This window comes from Sardina pilchardus, chromosome 19 (genome assembly GCF_963854185.1).
Source record: "Sardina pilchardus chromosome 19, fSarPil1.1, whole genome shotgun sequence".
Lineage (NCBI taxonomy): Eukaryota > Metazoa > Chordata > Actinopteri > Clupeiformes > Clupeidae > Sardina > Sardina pilchardus.
This window is the reverse complement of record NC_085012.1, coordinates 2,703,317-2,718,201: the sequence shown is the minus strand read 5'-3', so window position 1 is coordinate 2,718,201 and position 14,885 is coordinate 2,703,317. Positions and strand designations below refer to the sequence as shown.

General features: G+C 48.7%; 1 protein-coding gene across 1 annotated transcript in view; it reads left to right on the top strand.

Moving 5' to 3' along the window:
• LOC134066442 (receptor activity-modifying protein 3-like) overlaps positions 1–5,503 on the top strand; it is a 35,056-nt gene extending 29,553 nt beyond the window's left edge. The window contains exon 4 of the mRNA XM_062521789.1: positions 3,074–5,503. Within this exon, the coding sequence (XP_062377773.1) occupies positions 3,074–3,329 (256 nt within the window). The 3' untranslated portion in view covers positions 3,330–5,503. The remainder of the gene's footprint in view (positions 1–3,073) is intronic.
• The last annotated feature ends 9,382 nt before the right edge of the window (positions 5,504–14,885 follow it).

The window sequence follows — 14,885 nt, the reverse complement described above, 5'->3', positions numbered from 1 at the left end:
GTGGTGGCAGGTTAGACCAGATGTGATTGCTAATCCTGTGCAGGTGGTGGCAGGTTAGACCAGATGTGATTGCTAATCCTGTGCAGGTGGTGGCAGGTTAGACCAGATGTGATTGCTAATCCTGTGCAGGTGGTGGCAGGTTAGACCAGATGTGAATGGTAATCCTGTGCAGGTGGTGGCAGGTTAGACCAGATGTGATTGCTAATCCTGTGCAGGTGGTGGCAGGTTAGACCAGATGTGATTGCTAATCCTGTGCAGGTGGTGGCAGGTTAGACCAGATGTGATTGCTAATCCTGTGCAGGTGGTGGCAGGTTAGACCAGATGTGATTGCTAATCCTGTGCAGGTGGTGGCAGGTTAGACCAGATGTGATTGCACCAATAACACATTTGGGCGCTTGGTACAATGCTGCTGGTCATCAGGCAAATGTGCAATTTCCTGCCTTATCTCTGTCCCCTGCTACTGACCGCATGGAGACCCGAGTGCCTAACGGCCTCTAAATTGATTTAGCCTACAGTATACCACTTTGGGCCGAAGGGGGGGATTGGACAGAGGCCACCTTCACACACACACACACACACACACATGCATGCATGGATGCGTGGAACACTTACACACACAGACACACACGTAAGCACAGACACGCAAACACTTGCACACACACGCGCACACACACACACACACACACACACACACACACACACACACACACACACACACACACACACACACACACATACACACACACACACACACACACACACACACCCAGAAGCAGCAGATAATGCTTGTCATGCTGCCATCTGTTCATGTGAAACTACGGCTACTTAGGCCACCATTATTCAGCGTGACCATTAGGGCTGGGCGATAAGACCGCTCATGAGGGCCAATCTGGAGCCACTAATGCCCCCCAGAGACACGAAGGTTCTGCTACCCTGCTAATGCTGCCCCACATTAAGGCTAGCAGCAGCACAATAGCCCCCACTGGGGGCCGGGGGGCTGGAAGTGCTCTAATGGCTGAAGCTGAGAGAGTGTGTGTGTTTGTGTGTGTGTGTGTGTGTGTGTGTGCACACTCCACCTCGCTGCAGCCCTGTGAGATGGAGGACCAGCTGCATGTGGTATATAATATACATGATGTGTTATTCAGCATCTGGTATATAATATACATGATGTGTTATTCAGCATGTGGTATATAATATACATGATGTGTTATTCAGCATATGGGATACTGTATACCTGGGGAGACATGATGCTGTCTGCCTTCGGCTGCTGGAGTCTCACTCCCCTACACACCACACATATATGAATATGAATATATACTGTATACAGTCTAACTATATATATATATATATATATATATATATACAGTATATAGAGAGAGAGAGAGAGAGAGAGAGAGAGATAGATACATAGATATGCACACTGTATTAGTGTATGCTAAATGTAGCCTTACCCAGCAGTGCTTGCGTATAACACTCCTGTTTTTCTGGTCGTTTAACTGTTAGTACTTAAGTGAGGCGCTCACATGTGCTGTAGTTGTTTGCAGGGATTAAATTGAGTGTGGAGCGTGCGGGCCATGCTTCTGGACCAAGCTGGCCAGACAGGAAGTGAGTGTCCTGTTGCTTCAGTAATTTCCTTCATCAGGCGAACAACGCAGGGAGTCTCTTAATTAGAACAAAGCACATCCACCAAGTAAACAGGGGACCCACTGCCCATGCTGCCAACCTGCCCCCTTTCCTGCCTCCTCTCCTGCCCACTTTCCTGCCTATAAAGCTCAAATGGATAAATGGATTTAGGCTCCGTGGGCAGGAGGCTGGGCCCAGGGAGAGGTGGAGATGGAGGGCTGAGTGATGGTGCCCAGGGAGAGGTGGAGATGGAGGGCTGAGTGATGGGGCCCAGGGAGAGGTGGAGCTGGAGGGCAGGAGGCTGGGCTCAGGGAGAGGTGGAGATGGAGGGCTGAGTGATGGTGCCCACAGCGGTGCCTGTCTGAGGGAGACGGAGTTCCACATGGTGGAGATTGCTCCTCTGGTCAAGACACCGTTTCATTTGAATAGGAATGCGTGGGCCCACAGCAGGCTCTGTGGATGGGGAGGGAGAGCCAGTGAGGCGGGCGTGCTCTTCTTGTCCTCCCGTTCCCAAAATGAGCCAGCAAGTCTTTTCAGAGCCGTCTACTGAAAGTGACGAATGCATCTTTTATTCAATGGCTGTCAGGGCTTAGAGAAGCCAAGACTCTTCCGCCGCCAAATCCCCTGAAAAGCTGAACAAAAGCCACAGGTCACTTAATGTCAGTCTCAGTCTCAAAAGCATAAACCAGTCAGTGTTTGAATCCCAAATGCAACCTAAATGGACTCCTCAGCAGCTAAGAATATGCCTCAAAACATGAACTGTTTACATAAGGAACTCAAGACATGAACTGTTTACATAAGGAACTCTCCTTAGATGCTCCTCTTTAGCCAGGAGTTTCATTTAGTTTTATTCACAGTATGAATTTAGATATTTATTTTCCATTTTCCATTTATGCTTTTGCTTTCGTTAATTATTGCTCTTTCTTGCTGATAATGAGCACACGGCCGTTTCCAGCATCAACTCCTCTCATTAGACGCACTCTGTTTCCGATAGAGACGTTCAGTGAAATCCAAAGTCCTGGTGACGACAGGCAGCCTTAAAAGAGAAATGAACATCAAAAGCCACTTTAGTGATGAAATGCTGCAGACACTTGCATTAGCACATTTGTAATAGCAAAGTCATATTTCTACATCTACTTCAACCATTAGCCTTTGAGAGGCATTTTAGTGGCACAGACATTCATTACTCCTCAGAACTGTATTTCTCTGGCGGTGGGTTATCTATCAATAGCAGTTTAACAGTCATTCTCACTTTATGTGTCTAAGCTTCCAAGTGCATTCATGACAGAGCTTTTCATTTGTGCTGCACTGTGAAGTGTGTTAAAGGAAAGCGTCAAAGTTTATACTAAACAACTCTCAACCCTCTCTCCCTATTTTTCTCTTTCTCTCCCTTCCTTGCTCTCTCCCTATCTTCATCCCCCCTTCTCTCTCTCTCCTCCCCTGTCCACAGTGAGTACCACCTGTTCTCCTCGTGTACGGAGAAGAACTCGGAGCGCATCGGCTGCTTCTGGCCCAACCCGCTGGTGGAGGGCTTCATCATCCGCGTCCACAGGCGCTTCTTCGCCAACTGCACGGTGGAGCGGGTGGTGTGGGCGGACCCGTCGGACGACCTGCTGGCCGCGCTCATCCTGGTGCCCATCCTGCTCACGCTCGCCATGATCGCCCTCGTCGTCTGGTGCAGCAAGCGCAGCGACATCCTGGCCTAGAGACGCCACCCGCCCACCCACCCACCCACCGGGCCGCCCGATTGGCTGAGACGGGAAAGAAGCCGGGACTTTGGAACTGAAGACATTCCTTTTGGTTGTCATGATTGGCTCATTGAGGAGAAGACATTCCTTTTGATTGTCATGATTGGCTCATTGAGGAGAAGACATTCCTTGTTATTGTCATGATTGGCTCATTAAGGAGAAGACATTCCTTATTATTGTCATGATTGGCTACTGCTTGACATGGGACATTCCACACCACATGATCGGGAATGGGACCTGTTGCTATGTGGCCACAGCGTGCTATTCTGACTTTAGCATCACCATGGCAATCTGGTCCCATGAGCCCACACCTTGAGCCCAGCACTCACCTGTATCATCCTCACAGCCCATCATGATGTTACCTTGGTTACCTGTATCAACCTCACCCCCATCATGATGTTACCTTGGTTACCTGTATCATCCTCACACACCCATCATGATGTTACCTTGGTTACCTGTATCAACCTCACCCCCATCATGATGTTACCTTGGTTACCTGTATCATCCTCACACACCCATCATGATGTTACCTTGGTTACCTGTATCAACCTCACACCCATCATGATGTTACCTTGGTTACCTGTATCTTCCTCACACCCATCATGATGTTACCCTGGTTACCTGTATCATCCTCACACAGCCATCGTGATGTTACCCTGGTTACCTGTATCATCCTCACACACCCATCATGATGTTGCCCTGGTTACCTGTATCATCCTCACATCCATCATGATGTTACCCTGGTTACCTGTATCATCTTCACATCCATCATGATGTTGCCCTGGTTACCTGACCCTTGAGTACTCACCTGTAGCATCCTCACACGTCCACCATGGACTCCTCCCCCACACATTCCATTGTATGGTGTACAGGTATGGAGGCCCAGGAGGACCAAAATAGTGGATTTGTATGATTGGTAACAAGTGTCCCTCTGCAGGGGGAGGGACATTGGTTCTCTGTTGTGTGGAGATGTGTAATGATGCCCAATGGAACCCTTTGAAGACGGCTGTGGCCAGGATTCCTCCCCCCTGAGGACCAAGCGAACACACTGTGGAATTTCTCTCCTTTCCTCTCCCCTCCTCTCTCTGCTCTCCTCTTCCTCCTCTTTGGCGTACAAAGTCATTCATCAATTCCCTGGGGAAAGGCCCTGGATAATGAATATGCCAAACACTGCAGTCGCTCCACAGAGGAGTTCTCAAGGAGACTTTCCCCTTACCATGACAACACACTGACAGAGTGGACACACTCAGAAACGCTGGCCTACTGTAACACACACACACACACACACACACACACACACACACACACACACACACACACACACACACACAGCCACACAGCACTCACACAAACACACACACTTCTCATCGTGGGATTGACCATGGGACTGGACAGGCCTGTGTCCTGTTGAGTTTTCGTTTAGCCTTTTCCCTCTTTGGCTGACGTGACGCTGTTCTGCTGATGCTGAGCTTGCTGTGTGCCAAAACGCAGATCCCTGCAAAGCTGCCCTCGCTCGTGCGTCCTGTCGCTGTGGATGCCATTAGTGACTGCGTGCCAAATGTTCCGCTGGGATCCCTTGACGGGCCGTTTTGTTGATCCCAACAGTAATTTCATTTCGCCTGCTTAATTGTCTCTGTGGAGGTGTGAACACGAATCACTGTCAGGACTCAACCCAGAGCACAACCCAGAGCAGAAGATTTATCTCCTTGCTGGGGTGGGAGGGGATGCGGGGTCCCTGTACTGTACTGCTAATTTAATGTCTGAATTAAACCACTTAGATATAGAGTTGTCATGGAGACACCACTGTTGTACTTATTGGACTGATGACAGCTGAGCCACTTTGTATACTATGTACCCCCTCTTCCACCTCAGCCTATACCCCCCCTCCACCTCAGCCCCCCCCCCCCACCTCAGCCTATACCCTGACCATCTGCCCCCCCAGCCTATACCCTGACCATCTGCCCCCCCCCCCAGCTTATACCCTGACCATCTGCCTCCCTCCACAATAGACTATACCCTGACCATCTACCCCCACAGCCTATATCCTGATCATACCCCCCCCCCCCCCAGCCTATACCCTGATGATCTGCCCAGACTCATGTCAAATGAGGCATTAAATAACAGCACTTCAGAATCCCACACAATCTGCATCATCTTCACACAATGCTAATGTGAATAAAATGAGGTGGAAAAATGTACGACAGCTTTGGCATTTTGAAACGGCATAGAGGGCAAAGGCCTCCCATATTCTGCTGCTCTTACAGAACAGCAGGGCAAGAGTCTCTAGACACAAGTGCTGAAAAGACCTGCTGCTCTTCTTGACTGACAAGCTTGATTGATGATTTGAAAGGGCAAACGTGACTGGTAAGGTTTATTTGTAAATGTCATATCATATTGTCCCCTACGTCAATGAACGAAAAATGTGCAGACAATAGCAGAAACCGTCCAGAATCTTTCATAAATAAGCAATCAGCAGTGCAGTAAAGTAATCAGAAGCAGCACACAGAATTCTGATGTCATTTGATTGTCCAGAGAAGAATCTCTCGCGGCAACAATTCTCAAGTTTTATTGTTGTGGAAGAGAAGGGTAGCCCTGCACGATCCAAGATCATTATGACAATTGTTTCAGGATAAACAAAGCGAGCCGAGACAAGGGGGCTTATTTATGTGACAAGCAGTCAGCCTGCATTGTGAGGGGCTTTAAAACGCAAACAAAAGACAATGGCGCATTCTGGAGCGCGTCGCGTCACTCCCGTCCCGTGGCCTAAAGGCGCGTTTGGCTGAGCCACTCGAGGCGCACAGGAAGGATATCAGCCTCTTTCCCAGCGTAGGCAAAGAATTATAGGAAATGGGCTGGCTATGATTTTTACCAAAAGAACTGCAGGACCTAACTGGGAGAGTTTGGCCAAAAGAACTGCAGGAACTAACTGAAGTCCGCAGCAGCTGGTGTCTCTCTCGCTCATGTCTGGGACACGACGTCTTGCTAGAGACGCAGTGAAGTGCTACGTGAGGTGTGGTGCAAATACTCTATATTTATATTATATACTAATAATAACCAATAATTATCTATATTATATACTAATAATATATATTTATGTGGATCATTTGAGAAATCGAGTGTGTTTTTGAAAAGTGTGTGTCTGCCTAAAGTCAACGCTACACGCCCTGTAGTCTTTTTCAAAGTGCTCACACACACACACACACACACACACACACACACACACACACACACACACAGTAAGTACACTCCACGCCTCCCAGTCACTGGTGCTTTCCCACACTACACTGATGCTGAAATAGAGACCCAAACAGGACATGAGCATGCCCCTGCTCACCCCCCTCTCTCACACACACACACACACACACACACGCACACACACACACACACACACACACACACACACACACACACATACACACATGAGCATGCTCTTGCTCTCACCCCCTCTCTCTCACACACACACACACACACACACACACACACACACACACACACACACACACACACACATACACACATGAGCATGCTCTTGCTCTCACCCCCCTCTCTCTCACGCACACACACGCACGCACACGCACACACAGAGCATACAGTACACACACACACACACACAGACACACACATACACACACACACACAAACACAGACACACACACACACACACACAGACACACACACACACACACACACACACACGAGCATGCCCTTGCTACCCCCCCCCCCCCCCCTCACACACACTCTCTCTCTCTCTCTCTCTGTGCCACTCGGTTATGTCATCTCTCTCACAGGCGGGTCTCCATCTGCCCAGTGGGAGGTGAAGCTGCTCTCTTCCCACAAACACCCCCCCCCCCCCGACCCCCCCAGACCCTGTGTGTGTGGGCATGAGCACGGTAGAGGCTTGGGCATGTGTATGTGTGTGGGCAGGGTAGAGGCTTGGGCATGTGTGTGAGCACGGTAGAGGCTTGGGCATGTGTGTGGGCAGGGTAGAGGCTTGGGCATGTGTGTGTGTGTGTGTGGGCAGGGTAGAGGCTTGGGCATGTGTGTGTGTGTGTGTGGGCAGGGTAGAGGCTTGGGCAAGTGTGTGTGTGTGTGGGCAGGGTGGAGGCTGGGGCATGTGTGTGTGTGTGTGTGTGTGTGAGCAGGGTAGAGGCTTGGGCATGTGTGTGGGCAGGGTAGAGGCTTGGGCATGTGTGTGTGTGTGTGAGCAGGGTAGAGGCTTGGGCATGTGTGTGTGTACTGTATGTGTGAGCAGGGTAGAGGCTTGGGCATGTGTGTGGGCATGTGTGTTGGCAGGGTAGAGGATTGGGCACAAGGTCTCACCACACCATGTCACCTGATGGGAATCAAAATACACAAATACAGAGTGAAATAGAGAAGGAAGCCTCATCTTGTAGCAAAGGCAAATTACACTGTAATGATCAACAGCATCTTTTACACACCAGCTGAGCTGATCCACATCTGACATCACACACACACACACACACACACACACACACACACACACACGCACACACACACCAGCTGAGCTGATCCACATCTGACATCACACACACACACACACACACACACACACACACACACGCACACACACACACACACACACACGCACACACACCAGCTGAGCTGATCCACATCTGACATGAACCACTCAGTCCTTACTCTCATGATGTACTGCCCTTCAGTCCGGGCTGCCCCTCTTTACGGAAACATACCGTAAATACCACGCATTTCATTTGCTGTCTCTTTACGGAAACATACCGTAAATATGACACATTTCATTTGCTGTCTCTTTACGGAAACATACGACGAATTTCATTTACAACAAACTATATGTGTTCAGCAATAGAGTGCTGGGAATGTTTTGTCAGTGATCTTTTCCATGTGGAGCCCTTTAATGCCCTCAGCACAATAAACAAATAAACAAATAAACAAATAAACAATAATAATAACATTTCTGGTGACGTGGAGATACGCACGACTTCCTGCTGCAGGCCTCTCGCTCGGTTTCACAGTCGCTGGGCAGCTGGACTCCACTGGACGCTGCCCTTTTTCTTCCCCGAGTGTGACAGTGACAAATCACCCGAGTCCTGTTTATCATCTGGCCTGCTGGACAGGAGGATAATTCCATGCTTCCACAAATGACAGATAACAGCCCTCCCGTAGACAGTGGGTCAGGGATGGGTCCAGCGAGATGGGCTTAGTGTCCTCACAGTGACCCCGCCTCACTCGTATATTTTTGGATGCGAGTAAGCTACAGTTGGGTTTTCAGCACGCTGCACAATGCTGCACAGGAACAGAGCTGGGCTCGGCTTGATTACTCTGCAGCAATGCAGCGCATCTACTGATGTCTGGTGTAGGAGTCAAGCGTAATGGGATGTAAATACAGCAGATGGTGGAGCTAAGTACAGTATGTGTAATGTACAGTCATGTACAGTCAATCAAGGCTAGAGGTATTATAATGTCTGTGATTTTTCAGTTAATACACTATTGACATTTCAGCTCATTATTATTGAGCCTCCTATCAATAATGTCTGGCCATGTTTACAAATGAGAGGTGGGGCCGGTCATTAGCTAAATGCGTGTGATCTTGCCTGTCTTTTCATAAGAGGTGTTTGAAATGTCTGATCCTGTTCTCCTGTTTAGTCTTCTAGCTGTGCAGATTGATGTAGCAATAATGATTAATGGTCACAGGGGGCCAAACATCTCATTAGATAACGAGAATTCATGCTAATTATTTTGACAGCCATGCGTAGCTCCTCCTGATCTTTATCGACAGGCACCTCCTATCTTAGCTGGCTTCTATTCCTCCAGATCACTGTGCTGCCTCATTTCTGTTTAATAACCGGAAAACTCAAATGGTCTGAGGAATTGGTTGTTGTGTTCAAATGTGTTCAAATGTCCCTCTCATTTGCACTCGTTTGGCCAAAACTACATAATGGAGAATTAAACTGACCTGCACTCATACAGTATAAACTACATGATGGAGAATTAAACTGACCTGCACTCATATAAACTACATAATGGAGAATTAAACTGGCATACACTCATATGAACTACATAATGGAGAATTAAACTGACCCGCACAGCACTCATATAAACTACATAATGGAGACCAGCACTCACTATCGCTGGTTTGGTCGACTAAACTACATAATGTAAAATAATAAAACTGACCTTCAAAGTCCCGCAGCGGAGTGAGCACCTCAGGCACAGCAGGTGCATTTGCATAGAAGAACAAATGAAGTCTCCGCTCAGAGGGAGAAGGTCACAAAAGAACATTTCTGAAATCACTGAGTCCACAATCACTGAGTACACAATCAAAAGAACCTCACATTTCTGAAATCACTGAGTCCACAATCACAACCTTAGTTCTGAGTACACAACCACCAAGTACACAATCACTACCTTAGTACTGAGTCCACAATCACTGAGTACACAATCAAAAGAACCTCACATTTCTGAAATCACTGAGTCCACAATCACTGCCTTAGTACTGAGTGAGTACACTATCACTGAGTCCACAATCACAACCTTAGTTCTGAGTACACAACCACCAAGTACACAATCACAACCTTAGTTCTGAGTACACAACCACCAAGTACACAATCACAACCTTAGTTCTGAGTACACAACCACCAAGTACACAATCACTACCTTAGTACTGAGTACACAACCACCAAGTACACAATCACTACCGTAGTACTGAGTACACAATCACTGAGCACACAATCACAACCTTAGTACTGAGTCCACAATCACTGAGTACACAATCACAACCTTAGTACTGAGTCCACAATCACTGCCTACGGAGGAGTAATGAGCAGTCACGTGTACTTTATCCTACTTGGAGAAACCTTTAGTTAATCTCAGCTTTAGTTAGAACACAGTTTTAGTTAGATCACAGTTTTAGATTACAGCTTTGGATCACAGCTAGAGTTAGAGTTAGATCACAGCTTTAGTTAGATCACAGATTTAGTTAGATCACAGCTTTAGTTGGCAGTTTCACAGTTTCAGTCAAGCTGGCCTCTAGTATGAGAAAAAGGCAACACCAGTAACACAGAACTCCTACATTGTGTAAATTGTGCAAACTTTTATACAGCCTGGCAGTCTCAAGGGACAGTGTGTTAGGCGGCTGTGATCGGAGGCAGTTCCTTTTTAGTCTGAGAATTGTCCAGCTCTCTCTTCTCCTCTGCGCTGAGTGACCACACCTGAGCTGAAATGGCCCCTCTCATAGCCACTGCTGAGATGAACTGGCCTCTCATAGCCACTGCTGAGCTGAGATGGCCCCTCTCATAGCCACTGCTGAGCTCAACTGGCCTCTCTCATAGCCACTGCTGAGCTCAAATGGCCTCTCTCATAGCCACTGCTGAGATGAACTGGCCTCTCATAGCCACTGCTGAGCTCAACTGGCCTCTCATAGCCACTGCTGAGCTGAACTGGCCTCTCATAGCCACTGCTGAGATGAACTGGCCTCTCATAGCCACTGCTGAGATGAACTGGCCTCTCATAGCCACTGCTGAGCTCAACTGGCCTCTCATAGCCACTGCTGAGCTGAACTGGCCTCTCATAGCCACTGCTGAGATGAACTGGCCTCTCATAGCCACTGCTGAGATGAACTGGCCTCTCATAGCCACTGCTGAGCTGAACTGGCCTCTCATAGCCACTGCTGAGCTCAACTGGCCTCTCATAGCCACTGCTGAGATGAGATGGCCTCTCATAGCCACTGCTGAGATGAGATGGCCTCTCATAGCCACTGCTGAGATGAGATGGCCTCTCATAGCCACTGCTGAGCTGAACTGGCTTCTCTCATAGCCACTGCTGAGCTGCTGGTGGTCATCTTTGCAACTTACAGTAGTTGGCCAGCTGAGGGGTCATTCGATTACCAGCGGGGGTCATCATCAGAAAAGCCTGAATGGAGCAGCTGGTGTGTGGGTGGTAGTAGGGGTATTGTGTGTGTGTGTGTGTGTGTGTGTGTGTGTGTGTGTGTGTGTGTGTGTGTGTGTGTGTGTGTGTGGTAGTAGGGCTATTGTGTGTGTGTGTGTGTGTGCGTGTGTGTGTGTGTGTGTGTGTGTTTGTGTGTGTGTGTGTGTGTGTGTGTGTGTTTGTGTGTGTGTGTGTGTGTGTGTGTGTGTGTGTTTGTGTGTGTGTGTGTGTGTGTGTGTGTGTGTGTTTGTGTGTGTGTGTGTGTGTGTGTGTGTGGTAGTAGGGGTGTGGGGTATTGTGTGTGTGTGTGTTTGTGTCTGTTGGGTGGGGGGGGGGGGGGTGGGGGGGGGGTGGGGGTTAGTAGGGAGGGCTTATCGCTTTTCAATTCAGCTGGATCTCACCAGAGATGGGATTTAAGGAGACAAATGAAACAAACCCCTGCCTTTGAATTGGCACCACGCAGGAGAAGGTTCGGCATTAAATACAAAGGGTGTGTGTGTGTCCTTCCTTACCCTACCCAGCCCTACACACCACACCACACCACCCGGCCCTGCCAAGCTCTCAGGAAACCTCTCACCCTCCACCTGTGCCATCACACACACACACACACACACACACACACACACACACACACACACACACACACACTCTCTCTCTCTAACACACACACACACAGGGCTACACCTACTGTAGCCTGCGGTAAGAGGCATCATGTCACACTCACAGCTGGTGAGTGGTTGTGTGGAATCAGGAGATACTTGTCTGGCAAATGAACAGTCTGTTTGATTAGCGAGGCAGATGTTGCGTTCTGAAACAGTGCTGGAGAGAGAGGGACTGCGACGTCACTGAACAGGTCACCAAAAAATACAAAATGAAAAACAAATCAACACACAAGGCAACTGGGGTGGAATGGGAATCTGAATAGATTTCCATCTGTGAGTGAGAAAAACACAAACAAAACATTGAAAAAGAAAGAATAACACTGCAGTTGTAACTCTGCTGGTAAATACAGAAAGGACAGAGTGCAGACCTCATGCCATGTGTAACGGGTACTAGCTGGTTAGCTATGCTGTGTAACGTTAGTAAACCTCACTCCCCGACGCTTCAAGAGCGCTGCTGGCATGAAAGCTAGTAGCCTGGGCTTTAGCTGGATTGCTAGCGCGCTCGACTCCCGATCCGAGGTGCTGCTGTCTCGCGGGTTCGAGTCCGGGCGTGTGCAGGGCTGGACCGCGGTGGTTCCACACAACGCAGGTTACACATGCACTGAGTGAGGCCAGCTCCAGAGTGAGACCAGCTCCAGAGCTCAGATGCACTGATATGAGTGAGACCAGCTCCAGAGTGAGACCAGCTCCAGAGCCCAGAGGTGCTGATATGAGTGAGACCAGCTCCAGAGCTCAGAGGTGCTGATATGAGTGAGACCAGCTCAAGAGCTCAGAGGTGCTGATATGAGTGAGACCAGCTCAGCTCAAGAGCTCAGAGGTGCTGATATGAGTGAGACCAGCTCCAGAGTGAGACCAGCTCCAGAGCTCAGAGGTGCTGATATGAGTGAGACCAGCTCAGCTCAAGAGCTCAGAGGTGCTGATATGAGTGAGGCCAGCTCCAGAGTGAGACCAGCTCCAGAGCCCAGAGGTGCTGATATGAGTGAGACCAGCTCCAGAGCTCAGAGGTGCTGATATGAGTGAGACCAGCTCCAGAGTGAGACCAGCTCCAGAGCTCAGAGGTGCTGATATGAGTGAGACCAGCTCAGCTCAAGAGCTCAGAGGTGCTGATATGAGTGAGACCAGCTCCAGAGTGAGACCAGCTCCAGAGCTCAGAGGTGCTGATATGAGTGAGACCAGCTCAGCTCAAGAGCTCAGAGGTGCTGATATGAGTGAGACCAGCTCCAGAGTGAGACCAGCTCCACAGCTCAGAGGTGCTGATATGAGTGAGACCAGCTCCAGAGCTCAGAGGTGCTGATATGAGTGAGACCAGCTCCAGAGTGAGACCAGCTCCAGAGCTCAGAGGTGCTGATATGAGTGAGACCAGCTCCAGAGTGAGACCAGCTCCAGAGCTCAGAGGTGCTGATATGAGTGAGACCAGCTCCAGAGCTCAGATGCACTGATATGAGTGAGACCAGCTCCAGAGCTCAGAGGTGCTGATATGAGTGAGACCAGCTCCAGAGTGAGACCAGCTCCAGAGTGAGACCAGCTCCAGAGCTCAGATGCACTGATATGAGTGAGACCAGCTCCAGAGTGAGACCAGCTCCAGAGCTCAGAGGTGCTGATATGAGTGAGACCAGCTCCAGAGAGAGACCAGCTCCAGAGCTCAGAGGTGGGGACGACACTGTGGCCTCTTGGGATGACTGAAGATCAGACCCACCGGAGGACTCGCTGTCTTCTGCCCCTTCTTCACACTCCACAAGAGCCTTAACACATCGTTTAAACTATACGTTATTTAAACAGGGCCATTTAAACTGCATAATTTAAACAAGGCCATTTAAACTACATAATTTAAGCAATGTCGTTTACAGTAAACAATGTCATTTAAACTATGTCATTTAAACCACGTCATTTAAACAGCCGCAATGCAGAGAAACGAATTTCCCTCAAGGGATCAAAAAAGTATTCTATTCTATTCTATTCTAAACGGTGTCCTTTAAACAATGCCATTTAAACTCATGTTTCTCCTCACATAGTGGTTAAACACAAGTCAAGCTACAGTGGAAATGAAGTGTTGTGTAGGTATTGATAGCCAACGAACTGCCATAGTTGCATAGCAACCAAGGCACCTAGAGGACTATGTTACACCATACTATGGTAACAGCATGTACAAAACTACAGCGCAAACCACAGGCTGTCAGTGAATTTGGTTGCTATCACGTGACTACCATGGATACCTGGCAGGCAAGAAATGTGACAGAAATGGCTATTAACAGCTATAATGGCCGCTAAGTACCATATAGTTTTTTTTTTTTTTAAATCTATAACCTCGGCGTATCTCCTTTGCAGTTGGTGCATGCAATCGCACAACAACTGTCTTACATGTAATTTTCACCTAAAAAAACAGCTTTCGTAGCAAAACTGGTGAAGTCCTGGCAAGATGCCTGGCTAGTTTGCTGGGTTTCGTTGCTGGAGAATGATGTTGTTGTGCAGCCTGTAGTTGTGACGTTTGTCATGTGCAAAGACGAGTCCATCAGCCTGCTACCCGTGTGTGAAGTGGAGCAGTGGAGCAGGGGCACAGCCACTGAGCATAGCCACTGAGCATAGCCTGCCTCAAATAGTGTCTTCTATCTTTGCCTCCCACTCATCCAGCAGCCTGCACTCCATCAGCTTTCAGTGTGTGAGTGTGTGTGTGTGAGAGACAGAGTGAGAGAGAGAGTGTGTGTGTGTGTGTGTGTGTGTGTGTGTGAGAGAGAGAGAGAGTGTGTGTGTGTGTGTGTGTGTGTGTGTGTGTGTGTGTGTGTGTGTGTGTGTGTGTGTGTGTGTGTGAGAGAGAGAGAGAGTGAGAGAGAGAGAGAGAGAGTGTGTGAGCGTGTGTGTGTGAGTGCTTGTGTATGTCGTGTCTACCGATGGCCCATCTCCCTGAAGCCTTGGTCCATCTCTGATGTGAAAC